The sequence below is a fragment of the Eurypyga helias genome, unplaced genomic scaffold (genome assembly GCF_000690775.1).
Source record: "Eurypyga helias isolate BGI_N326 unplaced genomic scaffold, ASM69077v1 scaffold15901, whole genome shotgun sequence".
NCBI lineage: Eukaryota > Metazoa > Chordata > Aves > Eurypygiformes > Eurypygidae > Eurypyga > Eurypyga helias.
The window spans coordinates 10,691-26,173 of NW_010232935.1; the positions used below are offsets into that span (position 1 = coordinate 10,691).

At 42.9% G+C, this 15,483-nt stretch overlaps 1 protein-coding gene across 1 annotated transcript in view; it reads right to left on the reverse strand.

The window, feature by feature from the left end:
* Window positions 1-3,931: 3,931 nt before the first annotated feature.
* Window positions 3,932-15,483, reverse strand: part of INO80 (INO80 complex subunit) — a gene marked incomplete at its 5' end in the record, with an annotated part of 46,046 nt that continues 34,494 nt past the window's right edge. Inside the window, 8 exons of the mRNA XM_010161577.1 lie at window positions 3,932-5,948; window positions 6,550-6,768; window positions 7,383-7,542; window positions 8,623-8,778; window positions 9,796-9,884; window positions 10,459-10,561; window positions 11,490-11,648; window positions 13,293-13,365. Coding sequence (XP_010159879.1) covers window positions 5,731-5,948; window positions 6,550-6,768; window positions 7,383-7,542; window positions 8,623-8,778; window positions 9,796-9,884; window positions 10,459-10,561; window positions 11,490-11,648; window positions 13,293-13,365 — 1,177 coding nt within the window. The remainder of the gene's footprint in view (window positions 5,949-6,549; window positions 6,769-7,382; window positions 7,543-8,622; window positions 8,779-9,795; window positions 9,885-10,458; window positions 10,562-11,489; window positions 11,649-13,292; window positions 13,366-15,483) is intronic.

Consider the following 15,483-nt stretch of genomic DNA (forward strand, 5'->3'; position numbering starts at 1 on the left):
CAACAACAGCTTTCCTTGGTTTTGCAAAAGTTGGCGAAGGTTTATGTGGGTAACAGCACCCACAAACTACACACACGCTCAGCTTTATCTAAATTCAGTTCTCCTAATGCTGAGATGTCGGGCTATGAGGGTCCCGCGTTTAAAACTTAACACCCTTAAAGAAAAACATTTCTCCTGCCAAGCAAGAGCCCTGGCAGCCACACACGGCCCTTGAGAAGAGTTGGGTGAGGCTAAGGAGCAGGGAGGAAAAAACCCAGGTACTTGCAAACAAACGTCACAGTCAGTAGGGCATACTGTAAGCCCTGGGTGCTTGGAAGCTCACGTCACACTTGGCTCCTGTTAAGTCCGTCAGACTTACCGAACCAGCGGTACTGTCGAAGAAGGAAGACAATCCACGGGGAAACTCAAGAAGGCACAAAAATGGTGTTTCAGTGTTTTCCTCCCCTACCTCATTCTATCAATGATGCTCATCAGCTAAGTACAGAAGGAGTCATCGTTCCATACCTGAGCGCTGAAACACTTCCTCATGCTTGGGATGCAAATGAATTCCCTCATACGCCCCTCGAAGAACATGATGTAAGTAGAGTTCAGCACAAAATGCCTGGAAGACCCATTAGCTCTGGAGTAACTTCACTTTCCCGAGGGAAGAGGCAGGAGCTGAGAGGGTGAAGCTGGAGGAAACCCAACTCATCTTACACCACACAGTTCTCCATGTCATAAGGTGTTTGTTGCAGGCTTTTCAGAGGAGGAAATGCCAATAGGAGTGCTAGAAGGAGGACTTGCTTACAGTACAGACCTGCTGTACAGAGCTGGGCCATCTGTATCATCCCGACGACGATATTCCCGAGAGAAAGGATGAATTGCCCCTTCCCCTCTCTCATTCACTGCTACACACCAGGTGCAGGCTGCAGATCAAAAACACCCTTCACAACTCAGTGATTGCTTATACCGAGGAGCAGCAGAAGTGATTATTTTACTTTATGTGTCTCAGTTATAGCTGACATGCAAGCAGGATCCCCTTTTGGTAGCGAGCTACAAGTTTTTTCTAGCACCTTGAGCTGAAGTTCCCAAGGGACAGCACAGAGCACATCACCACCCCTGCTTGGGCAGGAAGGGGAGCATAAGACAAGCCCGCAAGGCTCCTGCAGAGTTATCATGGGCATTTCAGACTGGGTAGTCCACAAGAAGGAAAGACGGAGGCTGAAGTGAGAAGCTGAGGAGCCTGTAAGTGTATCTGGGAACAGAAGCCGGCCAGTTCGCTCCACAGAGAGTAGGAGGTCAGGACTGGCAGTGCAGTGGTCACAGGGCAGCATTTCCCAAATTACACTGACCCACATCCTGCCCCCAAGTGATCGTATCAATTGTGCTCTTCCTCCTCCCAACTGCAACTCAGCTATTCCTGAGCTACGATCAAAGTTCCTTCTATGTGGAGCCTTTCCCACTGAGCTTTGCATGACTCCCACGCTGGGAAATGCTGCTAAAGGCAATACCTTGGGAATATGGGAATAAAGCAAGAGATAGCCCTAGGCAGACAGCACGTTTTCCACAGAGGGTACATGAGAGAACGAGGAGCAGATACACTGTGGAGGGGAAAGCATGCAACAGAAAGGGGAGAAGGCACGCAAATAACGTTTGGACAGTGTGGTATTCCTATCCTGAAGTTCAGAATTAAAGCAGTTCTAGGTGAAAACCCTCCTGCAGCAACCTCTTTAAATCTTTGCAGAATAGGAAGAGGAGATCTAGTGGCTGATGAGGACAACAGACTTGACCCAGAAAACAGACTTGACAGAAAGAAAAGCTATGAAATTAGCTTGAAGGCTAATCTAGGTCAAGGGTAGATTAATTAAGCGGACTTCAGTTGATCACAAAATAATTAAAACCAGAAGTTAGAAGAATTCCGAAGACACCGTGCAGTCAGAGAACCAAATTTTAAGAAGCAGTAAGAGGTTGTTTGGAAGGTACTGCACAGTGGCCGTACAGCTAAACAGGAGATTTTCTAAGGAGAGTGTGATGCAGGTCCCTGACTATATACATGATTTTCAAGAGGAGTAGAAAGGATGCTGGTGTGCTCTATTTTTATAACATCATGATCCTACATGTTGGCTTTCACCACCTGTCTGTGGTGAGCAAGGGGAAGTTCTCTTGCTCCAGTGATGCATCATTTGGCTTCTGTTTTTCTGTTGTCCTCCTTCCCCAGCTTTTTTGCTTGGTTTCGCCATTCTTTAGCGTGCCGACAACCAAATCCAGGGAGAAGATGTAGGGCAAACTGCATTGATGCTCATAACGTCACATTTTATCAGTGGCCTGGCTGGTATGTCCTGGCCACACACTTAAGGGTCAAATTCAGCGGCAGAGGTCAGAAGGAAATCCCCTTCTCCCATCTCCAACTACCCCACCATATTTTTTGAGAAGGTAATAGTTTCAATCACTCTTGCTTTCTTCCAGAGGAATGTTACAGTTACAGTTGCTGGTCTTTAATGATAGGAGCTAATTTGGTCACCACTTGGGAAGAGCTTGTTGCCCATGTGTTGCCCAGTGGGAAGAATAGGTGTTCCAGAGACCCCGTGGAATTGGACATCCCTTGTAGGCTGAACTGCAAAGACGTGTGCGAAGGTGGGACACAGCAGCACCTTTTAGTCCTAACTTCCTATATGACCTAAGAAAATTACCACCTTTAAATGTCTTCAACAGTAGGATTAATCAGGAAACAGTTTTGCAGTAATTGGTGAGTGAAGATAGAAACGCCATAACCAAATAACGCAAGGGATACACAGTATTCCCAACATGCCCCCAAACATACTGACATCTGTTTCACCATTCCAGCTCAGATCCCAAACAGAGTTACTTCAATATTCTGCTTCTGCCATTAGCAAAAACCCCGATCCTTGAAGTGACCTTCTCTGCCATCAATCCCTAAGACAAGCGCACAAGGCAGAGTGGAGAGATGCTCCGACTGAAACGCCAAGGTTGTCCCTTTTACTCGCTTCCATCGAAGTGTTTCCCGTAGTGTTGGTCACAAAACTAATTCCACCTCCCTCCAAAAAAAAAAAAATTATCAGGCTTTCTGACACTGCTTACTTTCCCAAATCAAGAAATCAGAACGGCCATCACTCGAACTCTTCCCAGTCCTGTGCGTAACACATCACGCAATCTCAGTTCCTCTATGATGCATAATACAAAGAATGCAACTCGTTACATTGCAACTGAACTGGGTATCATCTAGCAGTGCATTTACTGTCCTGCTGCATTAGATCTCCTTGAACGTGTTGGCCTGAGGCAAGTTGTGCAAGCAAACAGTCTACCACTACTTCAGTTACAACGTCTGATGTCGCTCGGCATTTCTTTTGAAGATTGAATGACTTTAAAAATATCTTTTAGCATTATTAATTTTTAAAACATCAGTAATTTAAACATCCGAAAGCATAGCACGCAGCAGTACGTATCACATTTTGGTAATCTTTTCAAGTTACAGGTTATTTGTTGTCTCTCCACTTTGGATTACACCAAATGACACCACTGTCCCACAGTTTGGCAAGTCAAGAGCGCACAGAAAAACAGTGCTTTCAACTTGCACTGAAAAAAAAAAAATAAAAAGGAAAAGAAAAGAATAACTGTACAGAATGATGCCCCAAAATGTTCAACGGTATTGAAGTTGACCATCATCGCTCACTACTACGTCATCACACATATTCCACCTTCTTCCCGTGATCCGCCGCGTACTTACCCCGGAGCAGGTTACCAGGTGAATGCTTACACACGCTAAGTGTGCAGTTGTAATGGAATGACGGTACAAAGGTGATCCTCCGAGCAGCGCAGACGCTCCACAGCGGTACAGCGAGCAGCAGGCGTCTCTAGATGCATTTCCAGATGTGCACCATCCCTAATCCTCTCATTCAGGTAACTACGTGCATAAGAACCACAAAGACGCTGATTTCCATAAAATTATCTCACTCCATTTTATTTAAGATTTTCTTCTCCAGTTAGTAAAAGAAAGATGTGTCTCTCTTTATACATATGTACAAGTTCAGTTATAAAAATAGACAACACATTCAAAGAGAAAAAAAGGCTTGGCATTTGTCTGATTCCCTCTAAATTTTATATAATACACGTGAACAGGAGGGGAAGGGAGAAGTCATCAGGCGTTAATCAAACACCACGTCCTCCTCAGTTATCCCCTGCAACTCTGTTTAAAAATCAACCTATCTAAGCTCAGTTCTGCTATTTTCAGGTGTGCAAATTAGAGGCAGAGCCAACAGGAAGCACTCGCTCCACACTGTAGGACGCCAGGCAAAGGATTTGGGGTTGGAAAAAAAATTACAATAATAAAAAAAAGTCATTTTCCACTGTCACAGCCCAGACCTGCAACTCAGCTTGCTTCTTTCTCAAGGGATGAAAGTGCCCCGGCAGAACCACCTAACTCAATGTGTCAGACAGAAGAACCGCCCACAGCTAAATCTCAGTGCAATGCAGACTGCTTACAGCAAAGCAAGGGGCTACGGGGTAGGGATTGTGCATTGGGAACAGGGAAGGAGCAACCAGAGAATGAGAACACAGATGGGCACTGGCAGCGCTGCCTTCTGTCAGCCTCACGGGACACGGCCGCTGGCACCGGCACACGGCAGCGAACTCAACCAAGCGAGTCCGCATGATGATACGGAGATGAAGGGACAACACACTGGAAGAACAGTCAATGGATGGCCGGGATACAAGACAATGTTTTCCCAGGATTTGGCTGGAAGGGGGAATGGCACAGTTCCCTCTCTCTCAGGACTGTTTTCCGTTGCTCCCCTCGCAGCACCACAAGCTGCAGAGCCGTGCTCTGCTATGGCACGGGGAGAGGGGCAGCAGCAAACTCCTCCTCGGCTCTTCAGCTTTCCCGTTTCTTGAGATTTGTGTAAGCAGAGCCTTATTTTGTTTCTAAGCTTTTATGAGTTCTGCACACCTCAGAAGTGAGAGACATCATTCTGAACACAGCGAGTGTTTGTGCTGATGAGAACTCTGAAATGCAAACCAAACCACTGGCTGGTGGTTTCTTCCACTGCCTGGAGCAGAGGCAGTGCTGCTGCTCTCACGGCGGGCCAGCACCTACACCGTGGCTCTGACCCTGTTCCTGACAGTGCTGGAAAGAGTCCATTCCCTGGAAACCACCCAGGACACCTTCCTTTGCATTTCAAAACTTGAAAGAACCCAGAGGCCCACACTAGACGAATCCAAGATTTTTTTCTCATCACACAACACCTTCAGCTTCGCCCCCAATTATCCCCGACCTGCTGCCGGTACAGAAATGTTCTCTGACTCTACAGGATACTCCTGGGGTTCAGATACGGATTTCGTAGGATAAAACTAATGCTGGGTTCCACCTCAAGCTACAAGATAGAAAGTATATTGGTGTGACTTCAAGCACACACAGCTGCAGGATGTTGCATGGAGTAGCTGGATGCTTTCCCAGGCATCTTTGTCAGACGCACTGACAAAGCCGGCACTCTCCCAGTTACCCCAGACTCCCTCCCCTCCTTCACGCAGTGTCTGCACATATAGGGTTGGGTTTTTTTTTTTGGAATACACATAATCAAAGTGCTCACATAAACCACCCCCTCCCATTGTGCTTTGATTTTCTTTTCACACACGTGCTGGACAGCAGCAAGGCATCCGTTTGCGTGCCTTCAACTGGCAGGGTGGTCTATTCTGAAAGCCAACGCAGTTCAGACAAGCTTTGGGGGTTCAAAATTACTACCGACCACCTGAGGTGTGGGCACCTTTGCTTTGTTTCCGAATTGGAGTTTCTGATATGAGACTGCTGGTCAGGTTTAAGCTTTTTGGGGTCCCACAAACACTGTTTCCTTTGCTCAAAGAGGAGCTCAAGGGAGAAGAGGCGCTTGAAGGTCCAAAATCTGCTAGTCCAGAAGGCCGAATAATTGCTGTTTGTAGAGGGCTACTTGCAGACATGCCTAGCAATGGAAAAGAGAATCAAATTCCATGTGAGCATATTATTCCACTTGTGGCTCTTCAACAACAAACAATATACTAACATTCCTCAGGCCAACCAGTATTCATGATTTATGAGTTTAATGAAGAGGGATGTCCTTAAGATATAAAACATCTTGCAGTTGTACCGTGGGACACCTTCTGCTGGTATAAAGTTGAGGCTCCATCACCATCAGTTTAGCAGATTTTGGAACCTGATGCAGTTAACTTCAATGTGACAGCAATGCAGTAAAGCCACAGGCACACCCATGGGACAAACAACACTACCCAATTTGTCTGAACATCAAAATGAAAAACCAGGAAAAATATTTGGTATGAGGTAATTCAAAGGGCAGATGAAACTTCTGCAGGCTTAGCCCCTCAGCATCACCTCTGGTGAAATTGGCTATCCTCTCACACCATTACCATGTCACATTGTGTACTGCCTGGCTCTCAGAATATATTGGACAAACAATACCAACAATACATGTAATCTATTTTTTGACAGGCTGTAAACAACAGTCATCCAAACTCATGTGGCTGGTTCTGCGCTGGGTAGTCTGCTGCCTCCCCTTCCCCACATACCTTTAGAGACATTGTACCCGTACGCTGCGTACGCCGCTGCAGAGGCTGCCGCTGCCCCGGCTTTGGCACCTGCCATTGCAGCCGCACTTCCCGCTATCGATTTCCGGCTTCTGCCTTTCCCAGTGCCGCCTTTTGATCCACTGCCGGAACCTTTCGGACGACCCCGGCTTCGACCTGACTGGCCTCTGCTAGTGAGAGGTGCATCTTGCATTGACACTCCTTAACAAAAAAGAATGTCAAAACAACAACTGCTATAGTATTTCAGTATGACTCTCAAATGAATTCAGCATCATAACTCCCAACCATTTCCATCAATGCTGCTCCTATTAACTGATACTTTTCTTTTCACAACAGGGACACTGTTAGCAAGCAGTGATCCCATGAAAAGAAATCCTGTATAAAAAACTTCACTCTCGATTAACCACATCTTATTAACTCCAACTACTTGTCATCATTATTATGAATCCAATCCACAAATAGGTGGAGGATTCTGGGTTGTACTTCAGGATGAAGCATTTCCTTATTTGAAGATAAGATAGGAAGTTTCTTCCATCTGCTATCTCTAAAGAAACTCATCAAGAACTACGGCTCTACTTATTTCAGTGTAGAAAACTATGGTACTTAAAGCCATTTTCCATTATTTAAAGTTAGACTTGCCCCAGTCACCCACTGGAAATAGAGAACTGATTATTAGCACCACAGCAAATTCAAGGAAAAGCTTAGACATTAATAGTTTTGTGGTTGTCTGTAACTTGGTAACAAGCACATCATGGAAGGAGAGCCCTCTGTAACACAGGAACAAAGGACAAAACTTTCAGGGCAGGAGTACTGACCATTCATGGTATCCGAAACTGAGCCAGTAATGGACGCAGGGGAGTTTGTTGCCCTTGACTGAGGTGCTGAAGATGCTGGATCATCCACAATCACAAGCATATCACTACTGCTCTCATCGGGAGGGATAGAGCCCATATGTAATTCACTGTTGATGGATATCTGAACGTGACAGAGAACAAAGCCGTTAGCTTCTCAGGTTGGGAAAGGGAAGGGTACAAAAATATTAAGACCTTTAAAAGACATATAATCACAAGTAATTAATGGGTACTTGTTCTGTCCTTTCTAATTTTCTCTATGTCAGACTAGCAGCACGATACATAACCCGCCTGATAACGCCACCACCTCTATTTACATGCTGAGCAGCAGTAAAGACCTCCAGGAGCTACTTGATTTCAACTCAAGAAAATACACGGAAAGTTACGAAGCAGGAGACTAATGGACTCAGCAGAGGTTTAAGAAAACTGCTGTCCATCTGTGCATCTTCAACTGCAAGAGAGAAGACAACAGGATTCTTAACCTAGTACAACTGCTAATAAAAATCTTGGTCAATAAGGGAACAATATGACCTAGGAATCTTAATCAACAGGGTACAGAACAAGATGTATTTGCTGCCAAAACCAGGTTGCAGTTCTTTACAAACAGATGAAGCAAAATGATGCATGAACCTGAGAACTTACCATTTAAACTCCAAACGAAAAAAACACATTAATTCAGAAACAGAAACAAGGAAGGAAGCAGAGAAGGAGACACAGATGAGACTAGCGAGGAGTACTTGCAAAGAAACTGAACACCAAGGAGGAGGGATACTGTTTGGTTCAGGAGCAGAAAGAAACTTTCTTTCCATGGAAGGTATTGGTATGGAAGAAGGCACATGGTTATAAATGTGAGCATGACAAAGACAGGAAAGAGGGAGAAGAAAGTAGGAAGAAAGTAAGTGGGACTGCAAGCAGGAATTGAAAAATTTCAGGGGCTGAAACGGAAGAGAGTCAGGGCATGAACTCGCTGTAAGAAAAGGGAGGTAGTGAATGAAAAGAGAAGTAATGGAATGTCAAATAAGGAGCTGTAAGGCAGCTTATTATCAGCTGTAATGTTTTCAACAAATTACTTTCATTTCCATTGTTCACCTTTAAGACACATCACTTCCCCACATACTCGAAGTTCTATAGTAGCTAAAATAAATGAAAGAAAGAATCCAACAAGTTACAAGACCACAACTGAAACAGCAGCAGTGAGTCTTACCTCACTGAAAGGGCTGGGCATGGCAGAGTCTACACTAATGAAGGAGTCATCCCCATCAGCAGACAGGTTGGAGTTATCAGCTGAGGGAACAAATGGGATCACAAGGTTCATGCCTTCTTTCTTTCTTTTCCCATCCAATTCATCTTCCTTCTTCTTCTGAAATAAATAAAACAATACTAGGAATGAAAAAGATGGTACAACAGAAGAAAGAATAAGCAATCCAAAATCTCAACATTTAATGCAGTATTCTAACTCAATGAATGTCATGTCCAAAATTTCCCCAAGCAAGTTTCTAGTGAACACAGTAACAGATCCCTTAAAGGGTCCTTCCTTAGATTTAAGTAGGGCTCAGTTTGCTTTTCTTCCTAAAATAGCTGGAATGATGGAGAATTACTCGTACAGAATTACTTTGATTTCCATTGCCTTTTGGAGTCAGCTTGAAATTCTTTACCATTACAGAAAATTCAAATCAATTAATGCCAAGCCTGTCTCAAAACTTCAGAATTTTCAAAAACTAATTTTAATAATATTTTTTAAACAAACTGATCTTTCCTTATTCAACAGAAGCCAAATAGCTGTATGGGTTTTATCTGTGTATGGTGCTTCATTTACATTCCCTTTTTGTCCTGGCAGAACAAAATCTTGATTCTGTACACCACAGAGTGATCAGTTGGTCATTCTGTTTTTTTCGAGCCTGAGTCCTCAAATGGTCACCGATAGTCTACAGACTACAGTGATCGACAGTGTGGTTTGGGTATGCAGCACTTCCTCATTTTTTAAGTTGCTAATGACATTCAAATACAGCTAACCCAGTGTTAGGGATTTTATAATATCCCTTTGCTGTGTAAGGAAGAGCCACAGATCGATACAGAATCACAGAATGGTTTGGGTTGGAAGGGACCTTAAGCACCATCTAGTTCCAACCCCCCTGCCATGGGCAGGGAGGGACACCTTCCACTAGACCAGGTTGCTCAAAGCCTCATCCAGCCTGGCCTTGAACACTTCCAGGGATGGGGCATCCACAGCTTCTCTGGGAGTCATCCAATGGTAGTGGGAAGAAAGCTTTACTCATTAGACTGCCTCTGCATAAAACGTTTCCACACCACATAACAGTGAGCCTGAAGCATTTCTGGCTCTATCACTGACCCAGACAACCTCTTTGCACCAAAGTACCTTTTCAGCATATTTTTCCCTTTTACGTTTACGTTCCTTCACACGATTTGTTTCTTCTTGCTGTCGCTTCTCTTCTTGACGCTGACGCACTGTCGGAAAAGAAATACAAAGTGATCACCACTGGAAAGGTATTTCACATCCTTTTGTGAATCTTAAAAAGAAATTCTAGTTCTAACAGAACTGTGAAAAGATGTCAGCTGTGTTAAAACTAAAACACATTGAAAATACCACTGTATTAAAATTATTTGTATTCAAATTACTAACAAGTCTTACAGTGAAATTATTTTTTCCAGCAACAGAAAAGCATATACCTCTAGTATAGCTTCAAAAGGATGATGAAATACAGCATTTTTACTAATACTTTTCTTGTTATGACCTACGTAATTCTTGTCAAAAGCTCTGTCATTCAGGAACAACATAACGATCCTGAATGCGTGCCAATAAAAACTTCATCACATCATTATGTCTCTCTTGCACAACTTCATCCTTCAGCTCACCAGTGATATGAAACAAGCTTGCACGAACAAGAGTTGGCAATACACAAAGAGCCAGGAAACAGAAGCTGTTATCAGCAACACATGTGTTTGTAGAGATAAAAACACAGATTTCATAAGCTAATGAAGGGGAAGATGGGGAAAATGCTGCAACACAAATTTCACATACATTTCTTTTCTAGTTCCTCATCATCCAGCAGAAGGCTGACCACCTCTTTAGGCTTCAAGGTGTCAGGTTTGAAATTGCCACCCGAAATCACCATTCGTTGGATCTAGAAGGGAAAAAACCCAACAGAGAATAACAGGAAAAAAATCACTCAAAGCAGCCATGAACCATTCCCATTACCCTTCACTGAAAGCCAGCCAAAAAAAGATGCCAGTGCATCTGTGTAAGTCAGAATTGACTCAACTTCTCTATCATACCAAACTTAGCAGCAAAATTTCAGGGAAGATTTTTCAGGAGCATAATTAATTAAGAGCGTAAAATATGAGAGACAACCAAGCTAGAAAGCAAAAAATTTCCATTCCTTGGGCCAAGTTGCACTTCTAAAGTACCATGTAATAAACAACAAATGATAATAGTATTAATGTACTGCTGAACAAAAAGAAAAAAAATGCAGCTATACTCCTGGTCAGATAGGAATTACCAGTCCAATTTTTCAAGTAATCTGCACCAAGCATTATGGACATCACATTGTCCATATTGAGTCTGTATCTTCCGTTTAAGCCATTCACTCAACCTCTATTAATGCAACTATATTAAAAAAACAAACCAACCCAAAACCTAATGAAGAAGAGTTGTAACTTGGCAAAAGGCAACAAGTTTTAGCAGTAGCCAGTTTCAATGACTGAGACACTGAGATCTTCCTCACACCACAAGTAATTTTCACTTGATTACCTTCCAAATTTCTTTAGAAAAAAAGCAAATCAGCTGTGGTGTAACACTGTTACGTCAGAGGAATCAGTAGCCCGGGCACAGCAAGACAGAAGCTCTAGTCTTAAGGAAGCCTGAGAAGTTTCATTGCATCATAAGAAATAGTTTTCATGAAGTCATAGTGTAAATAATTAGCCTCTTCCTAGTTCATATAATGTGGCTGTAATGCTGCTGTTAGAAACACAGATTTGTTTATTTGAACTTTTGGCTACTCTTGTGCCTCCCTGCAGTTATTTTTTTCTGTTTCTTTATTTCTTTATTCCTACCTCACTCTTTTCCTTAGCCCTTTGTAGGATGCGCTCCTCAATGGTGCCTTTACATATCAACCGGTACACAGTGACTTGTTTTGTTTGACCCAGCCTATGTGCCCGGTCCATGGCTTGCTGGTCTACTGTTGGGTTCCAGTCACTGTCATAGAAAATTACCTGCAAAAGAACATCAGAACAGAAAGGATTAAATAAACCCATACAGTTAGAGCACCTGCTGATTAAACAAACAAAACCCCAATATACTGATCCAAAGAGAAGTTCTACTATACATCCCACAGAATTACTGCCCCACTGCAGCAGGCTGTATTAACCTAGCTTTGCCCAGTCCCTATGAAGTCTTTCCCATTGCGATTTCTATGAATTCTGACTAATTGTCACTGCAAGTTTTAACTTCCACAGAATGTCTTTAATATCTAATTCAACAAATCTGCTTCGGAGGCACAGAATTCCTAAGTTTATCACCGCATTAAATCACATCATGAATCCATTTTAGTGTTACTTACCTTAAAAAGAAAAGCCCATCAAATTAGAATTTTACATGAAAAGTAATACTCCAATTTTTTTTTCTTTCAAACCTGGGTGAAGTCTAGTCTAGCCTAACACTTCTAGTGCTTTTACTATAAAAAACCTGAAATGCCACATTATATTCACATTGCCCTATCATTCCAACAGTACTTTATGCACAGTAAGCATAAAAAACCCCCCCCCAAAAACCCCAAAACCAAACCAACCAACCAAAAAAAAATTGATGGCAAATTAAAAGCATTTAGAAAGTTTCAAAAGCACAGAATTAAAAATGCTCATGCAAGGAGCCTGCAGGAGCATGCCTGTGCTTCCACCTGTTTATTTCCTCTGTTGAAGCAACTTCAAACAAGAGAATATTTCAGCCCTGAAAATCCTACAGATATTTGCTTTCTTCCCATTTCTGCTAAGTGACAGCAAGATATAAAGTATTTAAAGAAAAGAATTATGTAGTATTTTTGATTCGGAGATCTTTGATTTTGTGTGGCTAAGGACTCCAGTCTCTCTTGGGGGCAAATCTGCATGCACACACGGTATTGGGTTAGAAGCACAGGCACAGCTGTTCCTGAAGAGATGAATGGTTCGTGTAAGCCAGTATTCCTTCCCTAGTGATTAGTGGCAGTGGCCCCAGAGCGCAAATCCTTGCAATTCACCCAAATCAGTATGCCTTTACTCTTTACAGTGAGTAGGGGGGAAGAAATGTATCCTTCCTGATTAGCAGGTACTCGACTACAAATGACACTACTTTTAGAGGCATTGCTTCATTCTGCTGTGCACGAAAAAGGGTCACCAACTCCTGTTAGTGCTGACTCCTTTGCGGCTGAACCTTAAGAGCAGAGAGTCACACATGAAACAAAGTACTTGTTTCATGTGGCCTTCACCCACCCAACTCCCTTCTAGACTCCGGTACTGAAGTATGTGGGGAGAAGGAAGGTATTTCCAACTGCAACCAAAAATCAAGTGTCAAATATTCTACAACTTTATCATCAAGATAATACTATATTGTAAATATGAGCAAAGTAAACCAGGTTATGCAATTTCATTATGTGAATGGCAGTACTAAAAATATTGATCAGCATGGCTAAGAGAGTGCCAACTTCACACAAAGACCAATTTTCCTACACAGATTGCGAGGCTGGGAGGCAGGAGATGAGCAGCTTGGGAAAAAGAATGTTTAGAGGCGTATGACGCAGGAAAAGCAAAGAAATATTTATACTGAAAACTAAACATCCGTAAGCTGCTTTTTTATTCTCTATTACTTTACCAGACTTCACCTACCGTATCTGCAGCTGTAAGGTTAATGCCCAAACCTCCAGCTCTTGTGCTTAACAGGAACACAAAAATATCATTCCTGCAGAGGAAAGAGATTAAAGAAACCCCTTATTTTGTGCACAATGAACAAGAAATCATAGAATCACAGATTGGTTTGGGTTGGAAGGAACCTCAAAGACCATCTAGTTCCACCCCCCCTGCCATGGGCAGGGACACCTTCCACTAGACCAGGTTGCTCCAAGCCTCATCCAGCCTGGCCTTGAACACTGCCAGGGATGGGGCATCCACAGCTTCTCTAGGCAACCTGTTCCAGTGCCTCACCACCCTCCCAGTGAAGAATTTCTTCCTGATGTTCAATCTAAACCTCCCCGCTTTCAGTTTAAACCCATTACCCCTTGTCCTGTCACTCCAGGCCATTGTAAAAAGCCCCCCCCCAGCTTCCTTGTAGCCCCTTCAGGCACCGGAAGGTGCTATAAGGTCTCCCCGGAGCCTTCTCCTCTCCAGGCTGAACAAGCCCAATTCTCTCAGCCTTAACCACAGAAGTCAATTTTTTGACCCGTATAAAGTGACCAAGGCTATTTCTATTACTTGAACACTTCAGAACATTTTGTGCTGTTCATTCATGGTCAAGAAAAAAAAAGAAACAAAACACATGAATGAGTGAGAGAAGTTAATCTACAAATCAGGACTGTCAGAACATGCAAACATTCAATCTGCAATAGCAGCTCATTATTCTCTATCAAACAAACGAGGGCTTGTTTATCTTGCTCACATTGGAAATTAAGATTTCGTATGAACAAAGACCAACTTATTGTTTGACAAAACTGACTGATGTTAAAAAAAAATCTTGCCTCAACAATGCTCAATTCATAAAGAAAGAAAAATAAATGTTGAAACTGTGTAGATGCAAGTTTTGTTCTAAATTTGGTGCTTTGAACAGAAGAAACAAAGAGACAGGTCTACACATCGGATGCCCAAGTAGTGATGAAAACTCAGGTGGTAACACTGAGATCAGGATTTCTGCTACGGCTGTGAACCTTGCTAGTGCCACTGCGGGGGTCAGCAGTATTGAAGTGTTTAACTCCACACGGATCTGTGAACAGGTTGATGCAAACAAAGCAGACAGTACTAGTAAAGGCTCCAAAGAGGTTAGCATCCTGTATTTTGACAGTAACAGAGCAAGGCCCTTAATAGCTTAAGGGAAGACGCTCTGCAATGCCACATCCTCTCGGTACCACACTGTCCGTACACTAGTGCATGTAAAATTAGCGAAGCACCACAAACTCTTGCTGAATGAGCAGCATGGGACATTTCCTTCTTGACTAAGTGTAGGCAGTCTGCCCTTGAAAGCCCGCTCATCATATCTGAAGGGTATTTCTTGCCCTCCCTGGACAAAGCGTGGGTATATTGAAGGCTATTACACACATGGCAGTACAACTCAACAAACTGAAAAAAAATAAGGGTTTTGGAATCCTTATCCTTGAAGGTGAAGTAGAACTGACTATTTCCTGAGGAGTCATACTTCGAGACAATCACAAGTACTGGGCAAGGCTCTATCATAAAAACCATTCTCTCAAAGAACCTGTTCTGGTCCAAGGTAGGGTATTTCCCCCTGCCTCCCCTAAGGAAATTGCCAATAGACAACAGAAATAATTACAAAAAACTATGAATTAACACACACATAAAACCCACCAAGAACTCTAAAATTAGAAATGGAAGGTTTCTGGCATCAAAATCCAAGAGTACAAAAATCAGTGCTGAGCTAGGGACAGCTGGGAGGAACTGAAGCCAAGCTGCCAACCTCCAGACTTCATCTTGCAGCTACAAAGCCAAAGGAATCAGCAGGTGCCCATTCACAATGTAGGTAATTCCTGGCCAGGAAACCTTTCCACTCTTGTAACAAGAGTGGAACGTGCATATAGACAGTCACCTGAACTGTGACTGTGAAATGCTTCTGGAAATGCCATATGGAAAGGAAAGAAAGTGGACAGTGCCACAGAGTACAGGAAAAAATTATAATGCCACAGCTATGTATTTTCAGCACCCGGCTAGGATATCCTGCAGGACAGACTAGTCTCAGTCAGGCTTTTTTTCCTGGAAATATTTCTCATAAGTAAATGAAGTATAAGAGGAACTTAACTAACATTTTAATAGGAATTCTTGTTTAGACTGGCTGACCTATATTTCAAAGGGATTT